The sequence below is a fragment of the Aythya ferina genome, assembly GCF_964211825.1.
Source record: "Aythya ferina genome assembly, chromosome: 13".
Taxonomy (NCBI): Eukaryota; Metazoa; Chordata; class Aves; order Anseriformes; family Anatidae; genus Aythya; species Aythya ferina.
In genome coordinates, this window is record NC_140311.1 from 4971244 (window position 1) to 4985952 (window position 14709).

The window sequence follows — 14709 nt, forward strand, 5'->3', positions numbered from 1 at the left end:
ATTACCCTTTGATTTTTCACAGTTTCCAGTATTGAATGCACAGAGAAATCAATTCTCTTTAAAATAGGTTTTAGGCTGTCTTTCATTCTTAAAGCTCTTGAGTGCATCTTTGAAGCCACTTCAAGAGAATATTTCAATAAAAATAATATAATTTTATTTTTTTTTTTCAAGTAATTGTATGCAAACATATAGAATAGTGATATTGGATTATTATAAAGTTTTATTAGTTTGTTTGTTTTCACATGAGGGACAATTCCAAAAAATAAAAATGTCATAAGTAGAATGTATAAGGGCTTTGGTTACCTGACTGATGCCACAGTATCATATGTTGATGAAATTTTAATAGTTTTTCTGATGATACTGTGGGCCTCAAACTTGCAAACATCTAACATTCATTTAATTTTTACAACTGCAGGTATTTTCTTTCCCAACTATGTCCATTATCATTGAACTAGAATTGCTTTGTTACCCTTGATTCCCTGCATATGTCAGTCTTCAGATCCTCTGATAATTTCCTGTCTTTTTCTGCCCTCCCAGCTATTGAAGTAAATCTCCAGAAAGCCCTGGCTGAAGCCTCTGAAACCTGCACACAGGAGTGTCTCATCCTAGGCCATTCAGACAACTGCTGGATGCCACCTTCTTTGACACAGTATCAACAGTCCAACACCCCTTTGCCATCATTTGGCTTCCAGCAAGGCTGGGGCCGAGGAGCCAGGCCTGATGGATGCCACACTCTTGGGAGGTCCCTTCCAAAGGATGACACTGACAAAGGCCAAGGTGGGCTCAGGCCCCAGTTCTACAACACCTGTGAAAGACACTGCACGAGTGAAGATCCTGTCAAAGTCATCCCCCTGGCAAACTTTGCTGTATCCCACCAGACACCGGTGTCTGGGAGTAGCACTACATTTATCCATGAGCACCAGCTATAAATGCATATCTGGCAAATCCACTATTTCAGGCTTTAAGTGTAACTTAAGCCTAACTCTGTTCTTAGTGCACATACAAACTTGTTAGGCTTGTGAATATTTATGTATATAGAATTCTAAATTTGAATTTGAATTTAGCTTTTCAAGGTAAATCCTTAGGACTTAGTTAAAATTGACCATAGTTCTTGGCAAAATATATAAAATGGGGAAGAAAACCCACAACCCAGAACCTAAAAAAAGAAAACACAAAATCCCAATGATTTTCTTATATGGGTCATATAGCACAAATACCTGCTAGCAGTTCTTCCTCTTTGTTGAAAGCATTTTCTTAGTACAGTTTAGGGAATATTACAGTAATATAACTCACAAGTTTTTTTCTATCTTCTTTGTTATAATTTATAGCATATTCATAGATTTCACCTTCCATTTGCTTAGCAATAGAGATCAAGCGGGCAATGTCTCATTTGATTACCTTACATAATAGAATGTGTAAGATCTACTTCTTAGGAAGGATGGTATATGTTTTCAACAAAATTTATCTTTCATGTAATTAAGAAGGAAAATGTACTGAAAGACTTGACAACTGCTTTTGTTTTTAATTTTAACTGATTGGATACACAGGTATTTATTCTATGAAAGAATGCAATAGATGAAATAGAAAACTCTTAACTAGGCTTTTCTGTGTGAAATTGAAAACATGACCATACAATAAGGATCAGTGTTTTTTTTTAAATTTATTTCTAAGATTTTATTTTCTACAATAATGGAAGCAAAAGTGTGATAAATGTGCTTTTCAAGCTATAAGGCTAATTTTATTTATTTTTTTTTATCTTGCAGAGCTTGCTTTGGCTACTGTTCCTGTTAGTTGAAAATTACATGGGCACTGCTGAAAACAGTAGGAAACTGGGCTAGTTATTTTGGCCGGTGTCATATTGTGGCTTTAAGCTACTGATGTTTAAAATAATATTATAGTGATGTATATGTTTGTTTTACAGCTATAATCACCTATTACAAGTATTCAGTAGAAGATTAGCTATAATATTAGTTACTTCACCCCAAACCTATTAGATAAAGGAGTAGTTGTCATTGTAGCTTAGTTTATTAGAGAATTGCTGACATTTTTCAGCAAAGAAAGAAGGTAATGAATGCTGGATAACTATAATTATAAGTACACCCCGATTATGTTATTTGATAAAGTCTCAAGGTGGTTCTCAGTAAAGATTAGAATTTTTTCAGTGTTCTGTTAACCGGACAGTATATTCTTAATAGTGACAGGAAAAAACAAACAAACAAACAAACAAACAAACAAAAAACTAGTAAATTCTACAGCGGATGAAAAGGAAATTCCTTTCTTAAATAAAAACAAAACAAAATATTTCCTTTCTAGTATTTTGTTGCTGTTTAGCCATTTAGCTATTTCATCATTTATGATACCAAGTTTTTTTCCTTATCAAACTGCATAACTTTGTTTAGTTTTATTGATACTTTAAGTGAGACAATCGAAGTTTTGTGAAAGAAAAAATGACAGTGTATGAATATTTCTTACGGATAGATTTCTGTGTTGGCTTCATATTGTAACTTATGTGTAATTTATTATAAAAAAAAAAGTGTAAAAATGCTGTAATATTAGCTGCTTGTAAAATTTACAGAAGTACAAGTTGTTGAAGGTTTCCAATGAATACTAAAAGAGCTTCTCTTATGTGCCCAGCAGGTATAAGTAGCTTTATATATTGTGTCCCAACTGTAATCCTATTCGAATCACATTTACATTTTATGTGCAAACTAAAAGAAGCTTCACTTTTGATCTACTGATAGGCTTTAATTAATAAACATAAGATTATCTAATGATGTACTTCTGTTCTTTTTTTATTTTGTTTAATGTATTTCTCAATAATGTTTAGAAAAAATGTGGCACACTGCTTTCCAGTTGCATGTAAATCCAGGGTAAAAAAAAGAAAATAAAAAAAAATCCTTTGGCTACTGACACACAGTAGTTGACACAGCTCATTTCCAATTCCAGGAAAACTAAAAATTTGACAAATTAATTCATACCTAATATATACAGAGCCTTTTGTTGTTTACTTTGGAGACATCACAGTGAGAAAATTCATCAGTCCTTTTCAGGGATACACAATAAAAGCTTATCTGTAGTTTACACAGCTTTACCAAACATATTAATTGTGCAAATTTAGAATAAAGCTGACATGTAATACTTCCTATTGTAAGCGGAACACTATAGTTTTAGTTAAAGATGGCTGCCATACCAAGTGGCAGCTGCATTTTAGAACTGTATTTATTTATTTATTTATTTTGCCTTCAACATTTCCTTTCTGGGTGAAGATTGTAACTGAAATTTCCTGACAAAACAATCAATTTCTACAGCATTAGGAGTTTAATAGGAAAAGATTAAGATACCAGAATTATACTTTCTCTCTCCCCGCCCCCCCCCCCCCCCCCCCCCAGGTAACAAATCAATCAATCAATCAATCAATCAAAAACCCCAATCCTTTACCCTTTCTTTTTTAACATTTTTTTGTTGTTTTTTTTTTTTTTTTCTTCTGAGATATGGAAGCAATTAACTGCCGTCCCTTCTCCAAATAAAACACACAATAAAAAAAAGTGAAAACCAGAAACCAACCAACCAAAAAAAAACCACAACTGCTTAAACAAAAAGAATTGTAAAGTTGAATCTGATTATAGGAAGTGCTAAATATTATATCCATGACATTGTGCTATGGTATTGTAAAATTCTATCAACAAGATAAAGAACACTTAATTGTAAATTTATTGGGAGTAAAACTATGCCCTCATTTTTATATATTACATATATAAAATTACGCATTAAAGGTGACATTTTTTCTGAAAAAAATGTACAAGTGTCATGTCAGTATCCAGAGGAATAACATTACTATAGACTCTTTGCACATCTTGCCATATATATAAATAATTTATCTAGTGCATAGGCTGTATATTTTTGTGTAATTTTTTTAGTCAATTATTTCATCTTGTGTGAATTTGTGGAGAAAACAATCCTATATACACTATACAGTAAAATGGTAGTTACATGATTAGATTTGTTTCATACAGTGTAACAATAAAAGAAAACCTTTGCCTTCAAAGTAATGTGTCACACAGTCTAGCCTAGATTTTTTTTTTCCAAATTCAATACATGCTTGTTGCACTTTGAACTATTGCAAGATATAGGTAGTGGTGGCAGAAAGAAAGGTAACTTTTGATTATGTAAAGCAGTCAAATATTTAAAAAAAAAAAAAAAAAAAAAAAGATGAACTGAAGTCAAACTGGTTGAAGTGAAATATATCAGTTTTTTGTTTTCATAAACTGTGCTGTGTGTAACTTAATTCTAAAGGAAGAATAATGAGGCACGTCTGCTTGGCCAGACAGAGACTACTGAGCACCTGCTCTCTCGGCTGTGAGCTGGCCGGATGCAGGTCATTTAGCTCATTATTATGGCAATGAGCCCATGCTAATAGGACCTGAGGGTTTATGAATGTTAGCATGACAGTTTGGTTGACATAACTTTAGTTATGTGAGTCTGAATCCAGACAGGTCTTTTTGCTAGGCACAGAGGTGGAGAAGTGCAGCCACTTTGTATTAGATACTCATGAGCCCAGTGTATGCAGGGGTTTTTTTGTTTGTTTGTGGGTGTTGGTGTGTTTTTTTGTTGTTGTTGTTTCTTTGTTTTTTAAGAAGTGGAAGGTTGCTCTGTTGTATTCTGAGTGAGCTCTAATCCAGTGTGCAAATACATCAGCCTCAAGTTACCATTGTTACTCCTCTTCTAGTGTCACTGAGCCAGAGAGTAGACCTAAATAATTTTTAGCTGCTAATGATTGATTAGTGCAAGGTATCTTGATTCAAGCTTATAAAGCTTTAATTTGAAATTCTTGATCATTGTATGTTGTTTCCAACAGTTCTAGCACAAGTTTTTCTTTTGCAGCTTTAATACCAGTTCCTATCAAAATTTATTGATTAAATGTTTGCAGTTTATTACCATTATTTAATTGGATAAACAAAAAGGGAGGGATTGGTTTGTGCAGACACAAAGTAAAGTTGAAGGCAAAGATTTTATTTGATATACATAGGAAAATTGTGTATAACATTATCCCTAGAGAAGAAAGAGATGGATGATTTCTTGTAAATATTTGGTTTTGTATTTCTGGAAAGCCTCCCAGCTCTATGGCATACTACAGGATCTGAGAGTGAGCAGTGTATGTCTATGTACTGAAACAGCCCTAACCATGCTTTACAAATCACGCAGTTGGACATCATATATCATAGTCCAGCAGCATTTAAAGTCCAGTAAATTTGCAGTAGTTCTATTTCAGGTTTCTGTACAGCATGTTGTCTTGTTATTTACAATGCTTATTAATAAACTAGATCCACAAAAACTGTTTCCTCCTTTGCACTGTCTTCTTTTTGTTTCTGTAATACAGGCATTTAAAAAGGATTCTTCCAGCTACACTTCCCTCCCATTCCCAGCAGAAAAGTTAACTTAGCTTGCAGTTACTTCATCAAATTGAGTAGCGGGCTTTTGGTAGACAGTAGAAACATTCACACACAATGTGTACACCATTCTAGCTTTTTATTATAAGATGTATTTTCCCCTTCTGTGTCACCTTTTTAACACCATGCTCCCAGCTCATTACATGCTGGAGGTGGGAGTATTTATGGGGTTTTGTTAAAAAAAAAAAAAAAAAAAAAAAAAAAGCTTTTTCTAACTGAGAGAACATGGTTAGTAACTTGTTGAGCTGAAGAGATTATTCTCTCATGTCATATACAGCCAAACAGCCAAACAAGAAACTAAGGAAATAACTTTTCATACATTTTCTATAGTAGTTAAGTCCATATTTAAAAGTAACTCTTTTGATAGTTCTCCAAATATCAAGGCAGTAGTATCTTATTCTTTAACACAGTTATGTGTTAAGCACAACCTTCTTTTTAGTAGGATCCTTTCCAGGCAAGAAAATATAATAGCCATTTTGGCATCAAAATTATGCATGAATATGTTCTTTCATTGACAAGTATTACTACATTAATTTTTATTATAAAGAATATACTGTGCCTCCAAATTCAGGAAAGAAAAGGGAAAGGGAAAGGGAAAGGGAAAGGGAAAGGGAAGGGGAAAGGGAAGGGGAAAGGGAAGGGGAAAGGGAAGGGGAAAGGGAAGGGGAAAGGGAAGGGGAAAGGGGGAAGGGGGAAGGGGGAAGGGGGAAGGGGAAAGGGGAAGGGGAAGGGGAAGGGGAAGGGGAAGGGGAAGGGGAAGGGGAAGGGGAAGGGGAAGGGGAAGGGGAAGGGGAAGGGGAAGGGGAAGGGGAAGGGGAAGGGGAAGGGGAAGGGGAAGGGGAAGGGGAAGGGGAAGGGGAAGGGGAAGGGGAAGGGGAAGGGAAGGGAAGGGAAGGGAAGGGAAGGGAAGGGAAGGGGAGTTTTAGGAGATAGGAGATTTTCCTGGTTTATATCATAAATTCTCAAGTTGGGTTCAGTAATAGTTTGGAAGGGCAACCTCAAGAGGCAATGAAAATCTGCGGAATTTTACAGGGTTATTATAAGCCAATTTTAAGAATCATAGAGTAAGGCAGAAATATGCAATACCTGAAGACCTGTATAATTTTAGCATTGATGGTGTTGTGCAAAACTGCAGGGGGATTGCAGAAGTAATGTTCCCCGAGAGTCATGAATGCATGGTACTCTTCTCTGCCTGTATTGGAAATATTTGGATCCCAGACATCTGTTGGGTAGTTCCGCAGAGTGCAGCATTTCCTGCAAAGTGCTGCAGCACTGAGGGCTGTCACAGTGTTCAGAAAGCACCTCTTACCTTTAAGATGGACTCCAAGACTTCCTGCTAGTTATCTGTGGTAAGTTAATTGCTTTTAAGAATGTACTCAGGGATGTATTTAAAGAAGAATGTGGGTTTACTGGTAGCAGGCAATATTGGAGATGTGCTGCCCATTTAGCACTTTCTTTGCCTTTTCTTCAGGTTTCTTCCAGGTCAGACCTTAGGGCTCAGCTGTGTATCAAGCAAAAGAAGGAAATGAGCAAGAAGGTAGTTTCTACAATGAGCAGAAGACAACTCTCCTACTTTGTGTGATGGTGAAAGTCATGCTTTCAGAGGGTACATATAGACTTTACTTGCAATTAACAAGTATTTTTTGAAAATGTAATTTTTTTTTTCTTGGTCCTTACATTCATGATCCAGCATGAAAAAATTATTGTGTGATAACTGCAATGAGACTGATGATATGTTTACATTTTTATTTTTATCATTTTAGTGATATAGAGGTATTTTGTTGGGGCTTAATTTCATACTTAAAACTAAGGCTTTAATAGTAAATGCAAAAGTAATCTTTTTTCTCAAGAATTTAAATCTGTAGGTCCATGTTTTTTTTGGATAGCTTTTGCCCCTGTCCTTGCTGATGTTTTTTCTTACATGCTTTTTCTTTCATAGGACTAGGAGTTGTCTTTGTATCTATAAGAATGAAAGCTAGTCTGTACATGTACAACAAAAGAGACAGATACATAAGGTGCCTAGAATCACTGTGCTAGACTTCAGCTCATAGCTTTAAGCTATGAGCTTTTAAGTGTTCTAGAGCAGATGAGTAGGATGTGCACTCAAAAACATATTTTCTAAGGCACTGAAATGAAGTTATTCATTGCTACTGCAGCTGTTACATATGTAGTAAAAGAGTTGATTAACATAATTAGATTAAAGTAAGATAAATTGTTTTTAACCTGTACTTAGCTTGAAGTTGTTTTTAGTCATCAGAGATAATAAAAGATTCCATGCCCAAAAGATTGTCTAAATGTTTTGAAAATCAGCTGTTCTATCAAAAATGTATTTTTGCTTCTTTGCTGTGTAGAGCAAGCTTCAATTTACAGATGTAGGAAACAAAAATAAACTGGTGTATAGTTCTCAGGAGAATAATTGAACCGAGGTAAGTCAAAATTAGACTGAAAAATGAAGTGATTGTAAATGGGGGGAAAAAAGAAGGTGAATACCTCAGGAGAAATACTATAAAGAGAGGGGCAAGTAGGAAAAATGAGCAACTTTTCCAGTTAACAAATATGCTAAGATTCACTGGGTTGTCGACAGACTTAAAACATAATTTTAATAGTAAAGATTTTGTAGATACTTCAGATTTTAGTTTTGCACATATATTTTTTTTTAACCAATAGAATTGACATCTGTAGTGATAACGTAGACATATCTAGAATGTGATTAGATCTATTTAAAAGGCCTTTGTATGAGGTAGGACTAGAGATTTATTTCTAATAATTATAAAGGATCTCTTTCTATTCTTTTTCAAGAGCTAGTGCTTTCAAATGATTCTAACAAAATGGCCCATAAAGATCTAAAAACTGAATTTCACAGAATCACAGAGTGGTTAAGGTTGGAAGGGACCTCTGAAGGTCATCTAGTCCAACCCCTTTGCTGAGCAGGATCACCTACAGCACATTGCGCTGGAGGGCATCCAGGTGGGTCTTGAATATCTCCAGAGAAGGAGACTCCACAACCTCGCTGGGAAACCCATTCAAGTGCTCTGTCACCCTTTTAGTAAAGAAGTACCCTCTCACATTTAGATGGAATTTCCTGTGCTTCAGTTTGTGCCTGTTGCCTCTTGTCCTGTTGCTGGGCACAACTGAAGAGTCTGGTTCCATCCTCTTGACACCCTCCCTTCAGATATTTCTATACATTGAATTTTAACAAGAAAATAAAGATGTGTAATCTATCTGCACATAAACACATTTTCAATTTAATTTGCTTTTGAAGTTTATCTATGTATATGAGACAGGTGTCATCACTGAGCATCACACTGATTACTATTTAAAATCTAAAAATATTCATTATATTATATAGGTGTGCACAAAGTCAAATCTGCCTGTCTTGGCAGATACAAGTTGTTTGTTTTAATTGCAGCAGAGACACTTAGCACTGTGTCTGCCTGGTAACATAGGAAACGTAACACAAGACCTTGACATCTAAAAAGATTAGGCTGTCTGAGCTGACTGGCTGATAAAAACTACGCTGATGAAACTGGCAAAGCAAACAAGTCTCTGAAACTCTAAACGGGTATTTTGAAGGCAGAAAAAATAATGTAAAGGGTCATATTTGTAGCTTACAGGATGCAAATAATGTATTGCACAGCTATACCCATATATATATATATATATTTATTTTTTTTACAATGAAGCATGTTAATAAAGCCCTTTTATTATTGAACTTGGTTTCTTGCAATGATTGCACACAATCAATCTACTTGGATTTTTAAATGCTTTTTATCAGGTTTCATCCTATTGAATCGTAAATGTATTTTTGTCACTGTAATACTACTGAATATTAAAGAAAATATCAAATTTTCTTATCCAAAAGCTGTCGTTTCAGTCTACAAAAGGCAGTTATTGAAGCCTATTGCTGTTTTGGAAATGCTTGTCTGAAATTCCTTCAAAATATGCTACTAAAATATGCAGAAATGACCAAAAAAAACACTAATATTAAAGATTTATGCTGTAAATTTTGGGTGAATTTGCATATAAATGTTTCCTCAGATATATGAAATGTAATGAAAATTCAAGAATGTTAATACTTCCTCTAGTCAGAATACCTGATGTAAAGTGAGTACATGACAGTAATTACAATGAAAGTAAATCTAGGCAGTAGGCTAAATAGAAGCAAACATGTAAGTATATGCACACATTTGCCTATTACATACTGGAAAAAAGTGTATTTCTTCATGTCTGCTTCTAACTACACACAATATCCAAGGTAGATACCTTGTGCTTGATTTTAGGGGGGCCTTTTGTCTAAATTAATTGTCTAAACTATTTCTAATCTGCGTATTAGGAAAAAGGTACCTGTAGGGCTAATTCCTTCAAATCCAAAATTTAAGAATCTGCATGTACCCAGCTGATGATGGAGGAAAGCTACAAGATTATGGCTACATTTCTTTTTATATGGCTAAAATCAGATGCATGTAAAGTATTTTCATAAAAGGTTGTATTCTATATTCTAAGTATGAAAATTAATGTGATTGGTGGATAGCAAATAAAAGAAGCCCAACCCCTCATCTCCCATCAAGCAAGACTACTAAGCTCTTCAGAATAGTTTGCATGCCAGGATGCACCTGGTAGTGTTTTGTTTTTCATGTCAGCCTCCTGTCAGAAGGGTATACAGAGGCTGACATTTGATGTATGCAAAAGAACAAAGAATAGGTTTTGCATTCAAGCCAAGTTGGCAAATATTTTTGTTTCCTGTGACAAGTTTTGCTTAACTAGCACAAGAGACAGCCATGCAGAGAAGTGTGCTCCAAAAGCGCAAAACAGAATCTATTTAAGAAGGTAAGAACAGTTGCTGGGTTTCCACTTCTCTTTCTTTACTCCCTTACTAAATGTTGCATTGGCACATCACTTTCTTTTTTGTGACAAGTCTTTCGGAAAGCTAGCAGGGAGCCAACTGTGCTTAGGCATGTGCACCTGTACCATAGAGAACCAAATGAAAACATTAAATAATGTTTCCCTTTGTGCAGGAGAAACATCAACAGCAAAAAGATGCTGCAAGGAGCATTGCCATAATGCAGGGGAAAAAAAATGATAAATTGTCTCTTCATGGAAAAAAAAAATTACGACCTGGGAAGAGATTTTTTATTTTCATGAGTTTACCTGTTTGCTAAGTGCTTTTATTTGAATAACCTGTGACTGTAGCAAATTAAAACAAACAAACAAACAAACAAACAAAAAAACACACAATTTTGTCTATGAATTTAGCTGCATATATGTAACAGCTGATCACCTGAAGGAAGGCCATACTTGGGGAAATAACACTTCATTGTGAAGGTCATACTGGACTGATCTTGGTGATATCCCTGGGTCTCTTTTACTTGGAAGTCTCTTGCAATGTCATCATTGATGTCATACAGTCACACAAACGTCAGTGCCATTTCTAAAAGGAAAGGACTAAAATCTATTTTTTCCAGTAAATTGTTTCAGTTTTCACCAGATCCTTCTATATACATTTTAAACTTTATTTCTCACTTAAGATTCACAGGTTTATTTCAACCACTGGTTTGACAATTTATTGCTCATTTTTAATTCATTATTTGCTGGACTGTGTCAACACAGCATGCTCTACGCATTTTCAAGACTGAGTTGCCAAAAGCATATAACTTAATAGCATCTGACTTAGTCATCAGACGTGCCTAACACACTAAAAAGGCGGCACCAGAATTAGGATTTTTTTGGCAGCTTTCTGCTTTCTAGAAAGGCCTCCAAGTCAGGAAATTTCCAGAAACACCTATTCTGAAATGTCATGGTTGGCTGTAGATGGAAACTACTTAATTAAAGTAACACCGGCTTCAGTAACACCAGCCTCAATAATGCCATTGATAGAAATTTATGAGGAACTTGTAAAGCCAGAAAGTTTGAAGCAGATACAATAGTAATTTCAGACTGTGATTTGTTGGAAAAACATCTTTAGTAGTATTCTTCAGGGCAGTTGACCTGAGATATACATTTAACAACAGAAATGTGCACAGACAATAACAGTGAAGAAGCTGGTATGAAGTAAATGACTACTAGAGTTATGTTTGCTTGGTTCAGTTACATATAAATACGCACATTAGTGTAAATAGGTACTGTGCTTTTTTATTTAATTTTGTTTAAATTTTAAATATTAATTAAAATTATTATTATTTAAAATAAAATTTAAAAAAATATTTAATATTTCTACATCATTTTCTCTACATTTTTCCCTCAACTGTCATACACTCCGCTTTGGGCTCAGTATCAAAAAAATTATATATTTACAGGTAAGTAAAAATCATTCTACTATTACTATTTTTAACTTTGTCCTTTTCACACCTTTATATTTTAGTCTAGAAAGAAAACTTTGTAAAATTTCAGCACATCATACTCACAAGGGACAGCAACAGTTAACTGCAGTTAACTAATTTACCTACGTGCTTACCTTCATACCTGTCACAGGAGATTGTGCAGGCAGACTGCAACAGCGGGATCAATAGACAAACAAAGGATCAATTAGACAAACCCATAGGTTCAAGTTAGACAACCAGACACTAAAAAGAATGGGCTTCTAACACCCCTAACACAAAAAGTGTGACCGCTATGACAAAAGTTGTCACAAAAGTGTGACAAAAGATTACTTAGTTCAGTTGCTCTGAAGCAGCGTGCCTAGCTCTCCCTATCAGAGACTGAACACAGATCTGGACACACTTCTAGCCTCACCAAATAGGGCATTTCTCATGTGATTGCACAGTCTGTCAGGGACACCTGGACAATTAACAATGCTCACAGCTGGAACTAATCTTGTATCCCAGGAACCTCTTTAATATATCTGTAGATATGGCCTTCAGAAGATTTTTCTGCATAAAACAATAGTTTTTTTAAATTTTCTATCTTTGAATCAAAAGTTTTAAAGGCTTCAGACTTTGCAGCTGTGATTTATTTTTCATTTGCACCAAGTAATATTACTAGTGGTCCTAGTAATTTTATTTGGCCTTTGTCCTTTGCACTTTTCACACACTTTTTGAGAATACAGAGATATTCCATGTACTGCTTCATAAAAATACTCAAAGCTATTCTGCAAACACACATTCATCACAGTGAAGGCATGGAATACTATTACCTCTCTGTCATGTATTGTACAGAAGTCAGTGCTGTTCTTCTCTGGCATTGAATCATCTGTTCAACACAGGTTACTCACCCTTTTGCATTATCAAGATTGTATTTTTCCTCCCTGAGTAGTAGCAGTTAGACTATTTTCAAAATGACAGCTTAAGTGGCTCCATGGTTGCTTAATCTCTATTCAGAAGTCTTGTCTCCCTGCATATTTTTATTGCTTTCTTTAAAAAGCAGCTTGTGAGAAAGGTAATACATTATTAATGCTACATGCCATAAAATAAAATAAATATTCACTTTTTGAAGAACCTGATCCACTAATCAAGAGTAAATGAATGCATCTGAATTATTCAAAGAACCTCAAAGAGTGCAACTTGTACTCAAATTGAATATTGTGAATAGAATATTCACAATATAACAAAATCTCTAGTAATATTAACTACTCAATTTTCATAACAGAAAAAGGGATTTTTATATTTATTTTTAATCAATATAAATATTTTACCTTCCTTGCAAGGGCAAAAAGGTCCAGGCTAGGTTTCTGCACTTTGTCACCCTTACCATCATGGAACAGTCATCTAAATAATTGTTTCTGGTCATACGAGCAACATGGTTAGGGCAGACACCCCACACTGCAAACGAACCAGGAAAAACTATTCTTGTGAAACAGAATTATGTCTCTGTTAATGGTGAGCTGCAGTTTGGTGGTTATTAAGCAGCTGTGCAAAGAACATGTGAGAAATGCTACCATTTGTTGTGAGATAGTGAATATTGCTGATTTTATGGCATTTTGAACCACTAAGTGACATCATCAAGGGCAAGACAAGAATGAAGAGATCTTAGGCATTTAATTAAAAACAGCCCCTGCAGCCAGAATTTGTTTCCTTCCTATTACAATCTATTTATGTCAGTGAATTTTCTGGCATAACATCAGGAGTTTTTCCTTGCTGTTTCTGTGATTTAATGTTTAATTCCTGAGATAATTAATTCTTCCTTGGTTTCATTTTGCCCACTCAACACGAGTGGTTTCCTTGTATTTCACCATCAATACATTTTTTTTCAAGGGAGAAATGGGGAAAGAGGGAGGAAGAAGTGTTCAGGAAGACATGCATATCATCTCTCAACATCCGAAAAGTAATGGCATGGTGCTTCAGACATAGAGAAACCACATTTCTTTGGGACTGATACACTAAAGACCTGCTAGAATATTTTTGAACAGCCTTTTTGAAATTAGAATGTTGGTTATGTAAGCCTTAAAACCAATGTCGAAGGAGCATATTTTAGACATCTAAATATTATTTTTACCTGTGTGCTGCAATATCATATATCAAAATCATATAGCTATTTTTAAACTAAATCAACAACCTGGAAATTCTATACTTCCAAAGAGGCTTTGAAATTGCAGCATCCAGTTGGGAGTCTGAATTTTGGCAGACATGCCTAAACCCATGATCCTGTTCCAAGAGATATCAAATTTATTCTCAGATCTACTAGCAAGTTTGAGACCTCAAACCCAATCCAATTCCTATTGAAATCAATGGATTGTTTCAACTGAGTTCAGTGGCCATATGTTCAAACCAAATGTGCTTTGTATTTTCTGAGAAAAAGTATAGATAGCAAGAGGATTTTTTTCTTTTTAATCTCGGATAGTGTTTTCCCTAGACAAAAACCACAAACTGGAGCTATGGGATTTGCAAACCTGTTTTGTTTAGTCCTGCAGGAACAAAATGTCTCCATGTGCCTACATTTCCATTAGCTTTATTTGCTATGTCTCTGGAATAGAGATATTTTATCTGCTTGTTAATTCATGTCCATTGAAAAATCTGCAATATATTGAAGAAAAGCATGTTCTGCTTGGAGTATATGCAAATTTTCTTCAGGACATAATATTAACCTGGAAACATGAAATGATGTAGACATTGAAGTCTTTCTATCTTACCTGAAATGTAAGAAAGAGTAGCTTAAGTATTAATATATTTTCCTATCCAGTTTTGAGAATGCTTAAATGCATATATAGGTAGATTTTATAAAAAAATATTTTCAATTAATGGTAGGTAAGCGATAACCTATATATACATACACAAAGGTACTTTTTCATTATAGTGTGAGCAGGTCACTGCAAAGCCAGAGAGAATGTATT

At 34.8% G+C, this 14709-nt stretch overlaps 2 protein-coding genes across 6 annotated transcripts in view; one reads left to right on the forward strand and one right to left on the reverse strand.

The window, feature by feature from the left end:
• The window catches only part of PCDH11X (protocadherin 11 X-linked), a 474407-nt gene extending 471012 nt beyond the window's left edge, over window positions 1-3395 (forward strand). For 2 of the 5 annotated variants that reach the window (XM_084535117.1, XM_084535118.1), the window contains exon 7: window positions 538-3394. In XM_084535117.1, coding sequence (XP_084391243.1) covers window positions 538-929 — 392 coding nt within the window. In that variant the 3' untranslated portion in view covers window positions 930-3394. Of the gene's footprint in view, window positions 1-537 lie in introns of all 5 variants that reach the window. The other 3 variants (XM_084535119.1, XM_084535116.1, XM_084535121.1) reach the window with 3 other exon arrangements.
• LOC311444168 (uncharacterized protein) overlaps window positions 1-14709 on the reverse strand; it is a 384485-nt gene that overhangs the window by 476 nt on the left and 369300 nt on the right. The gene's annotated exons all lie outside the window — the stretch shown is intronic.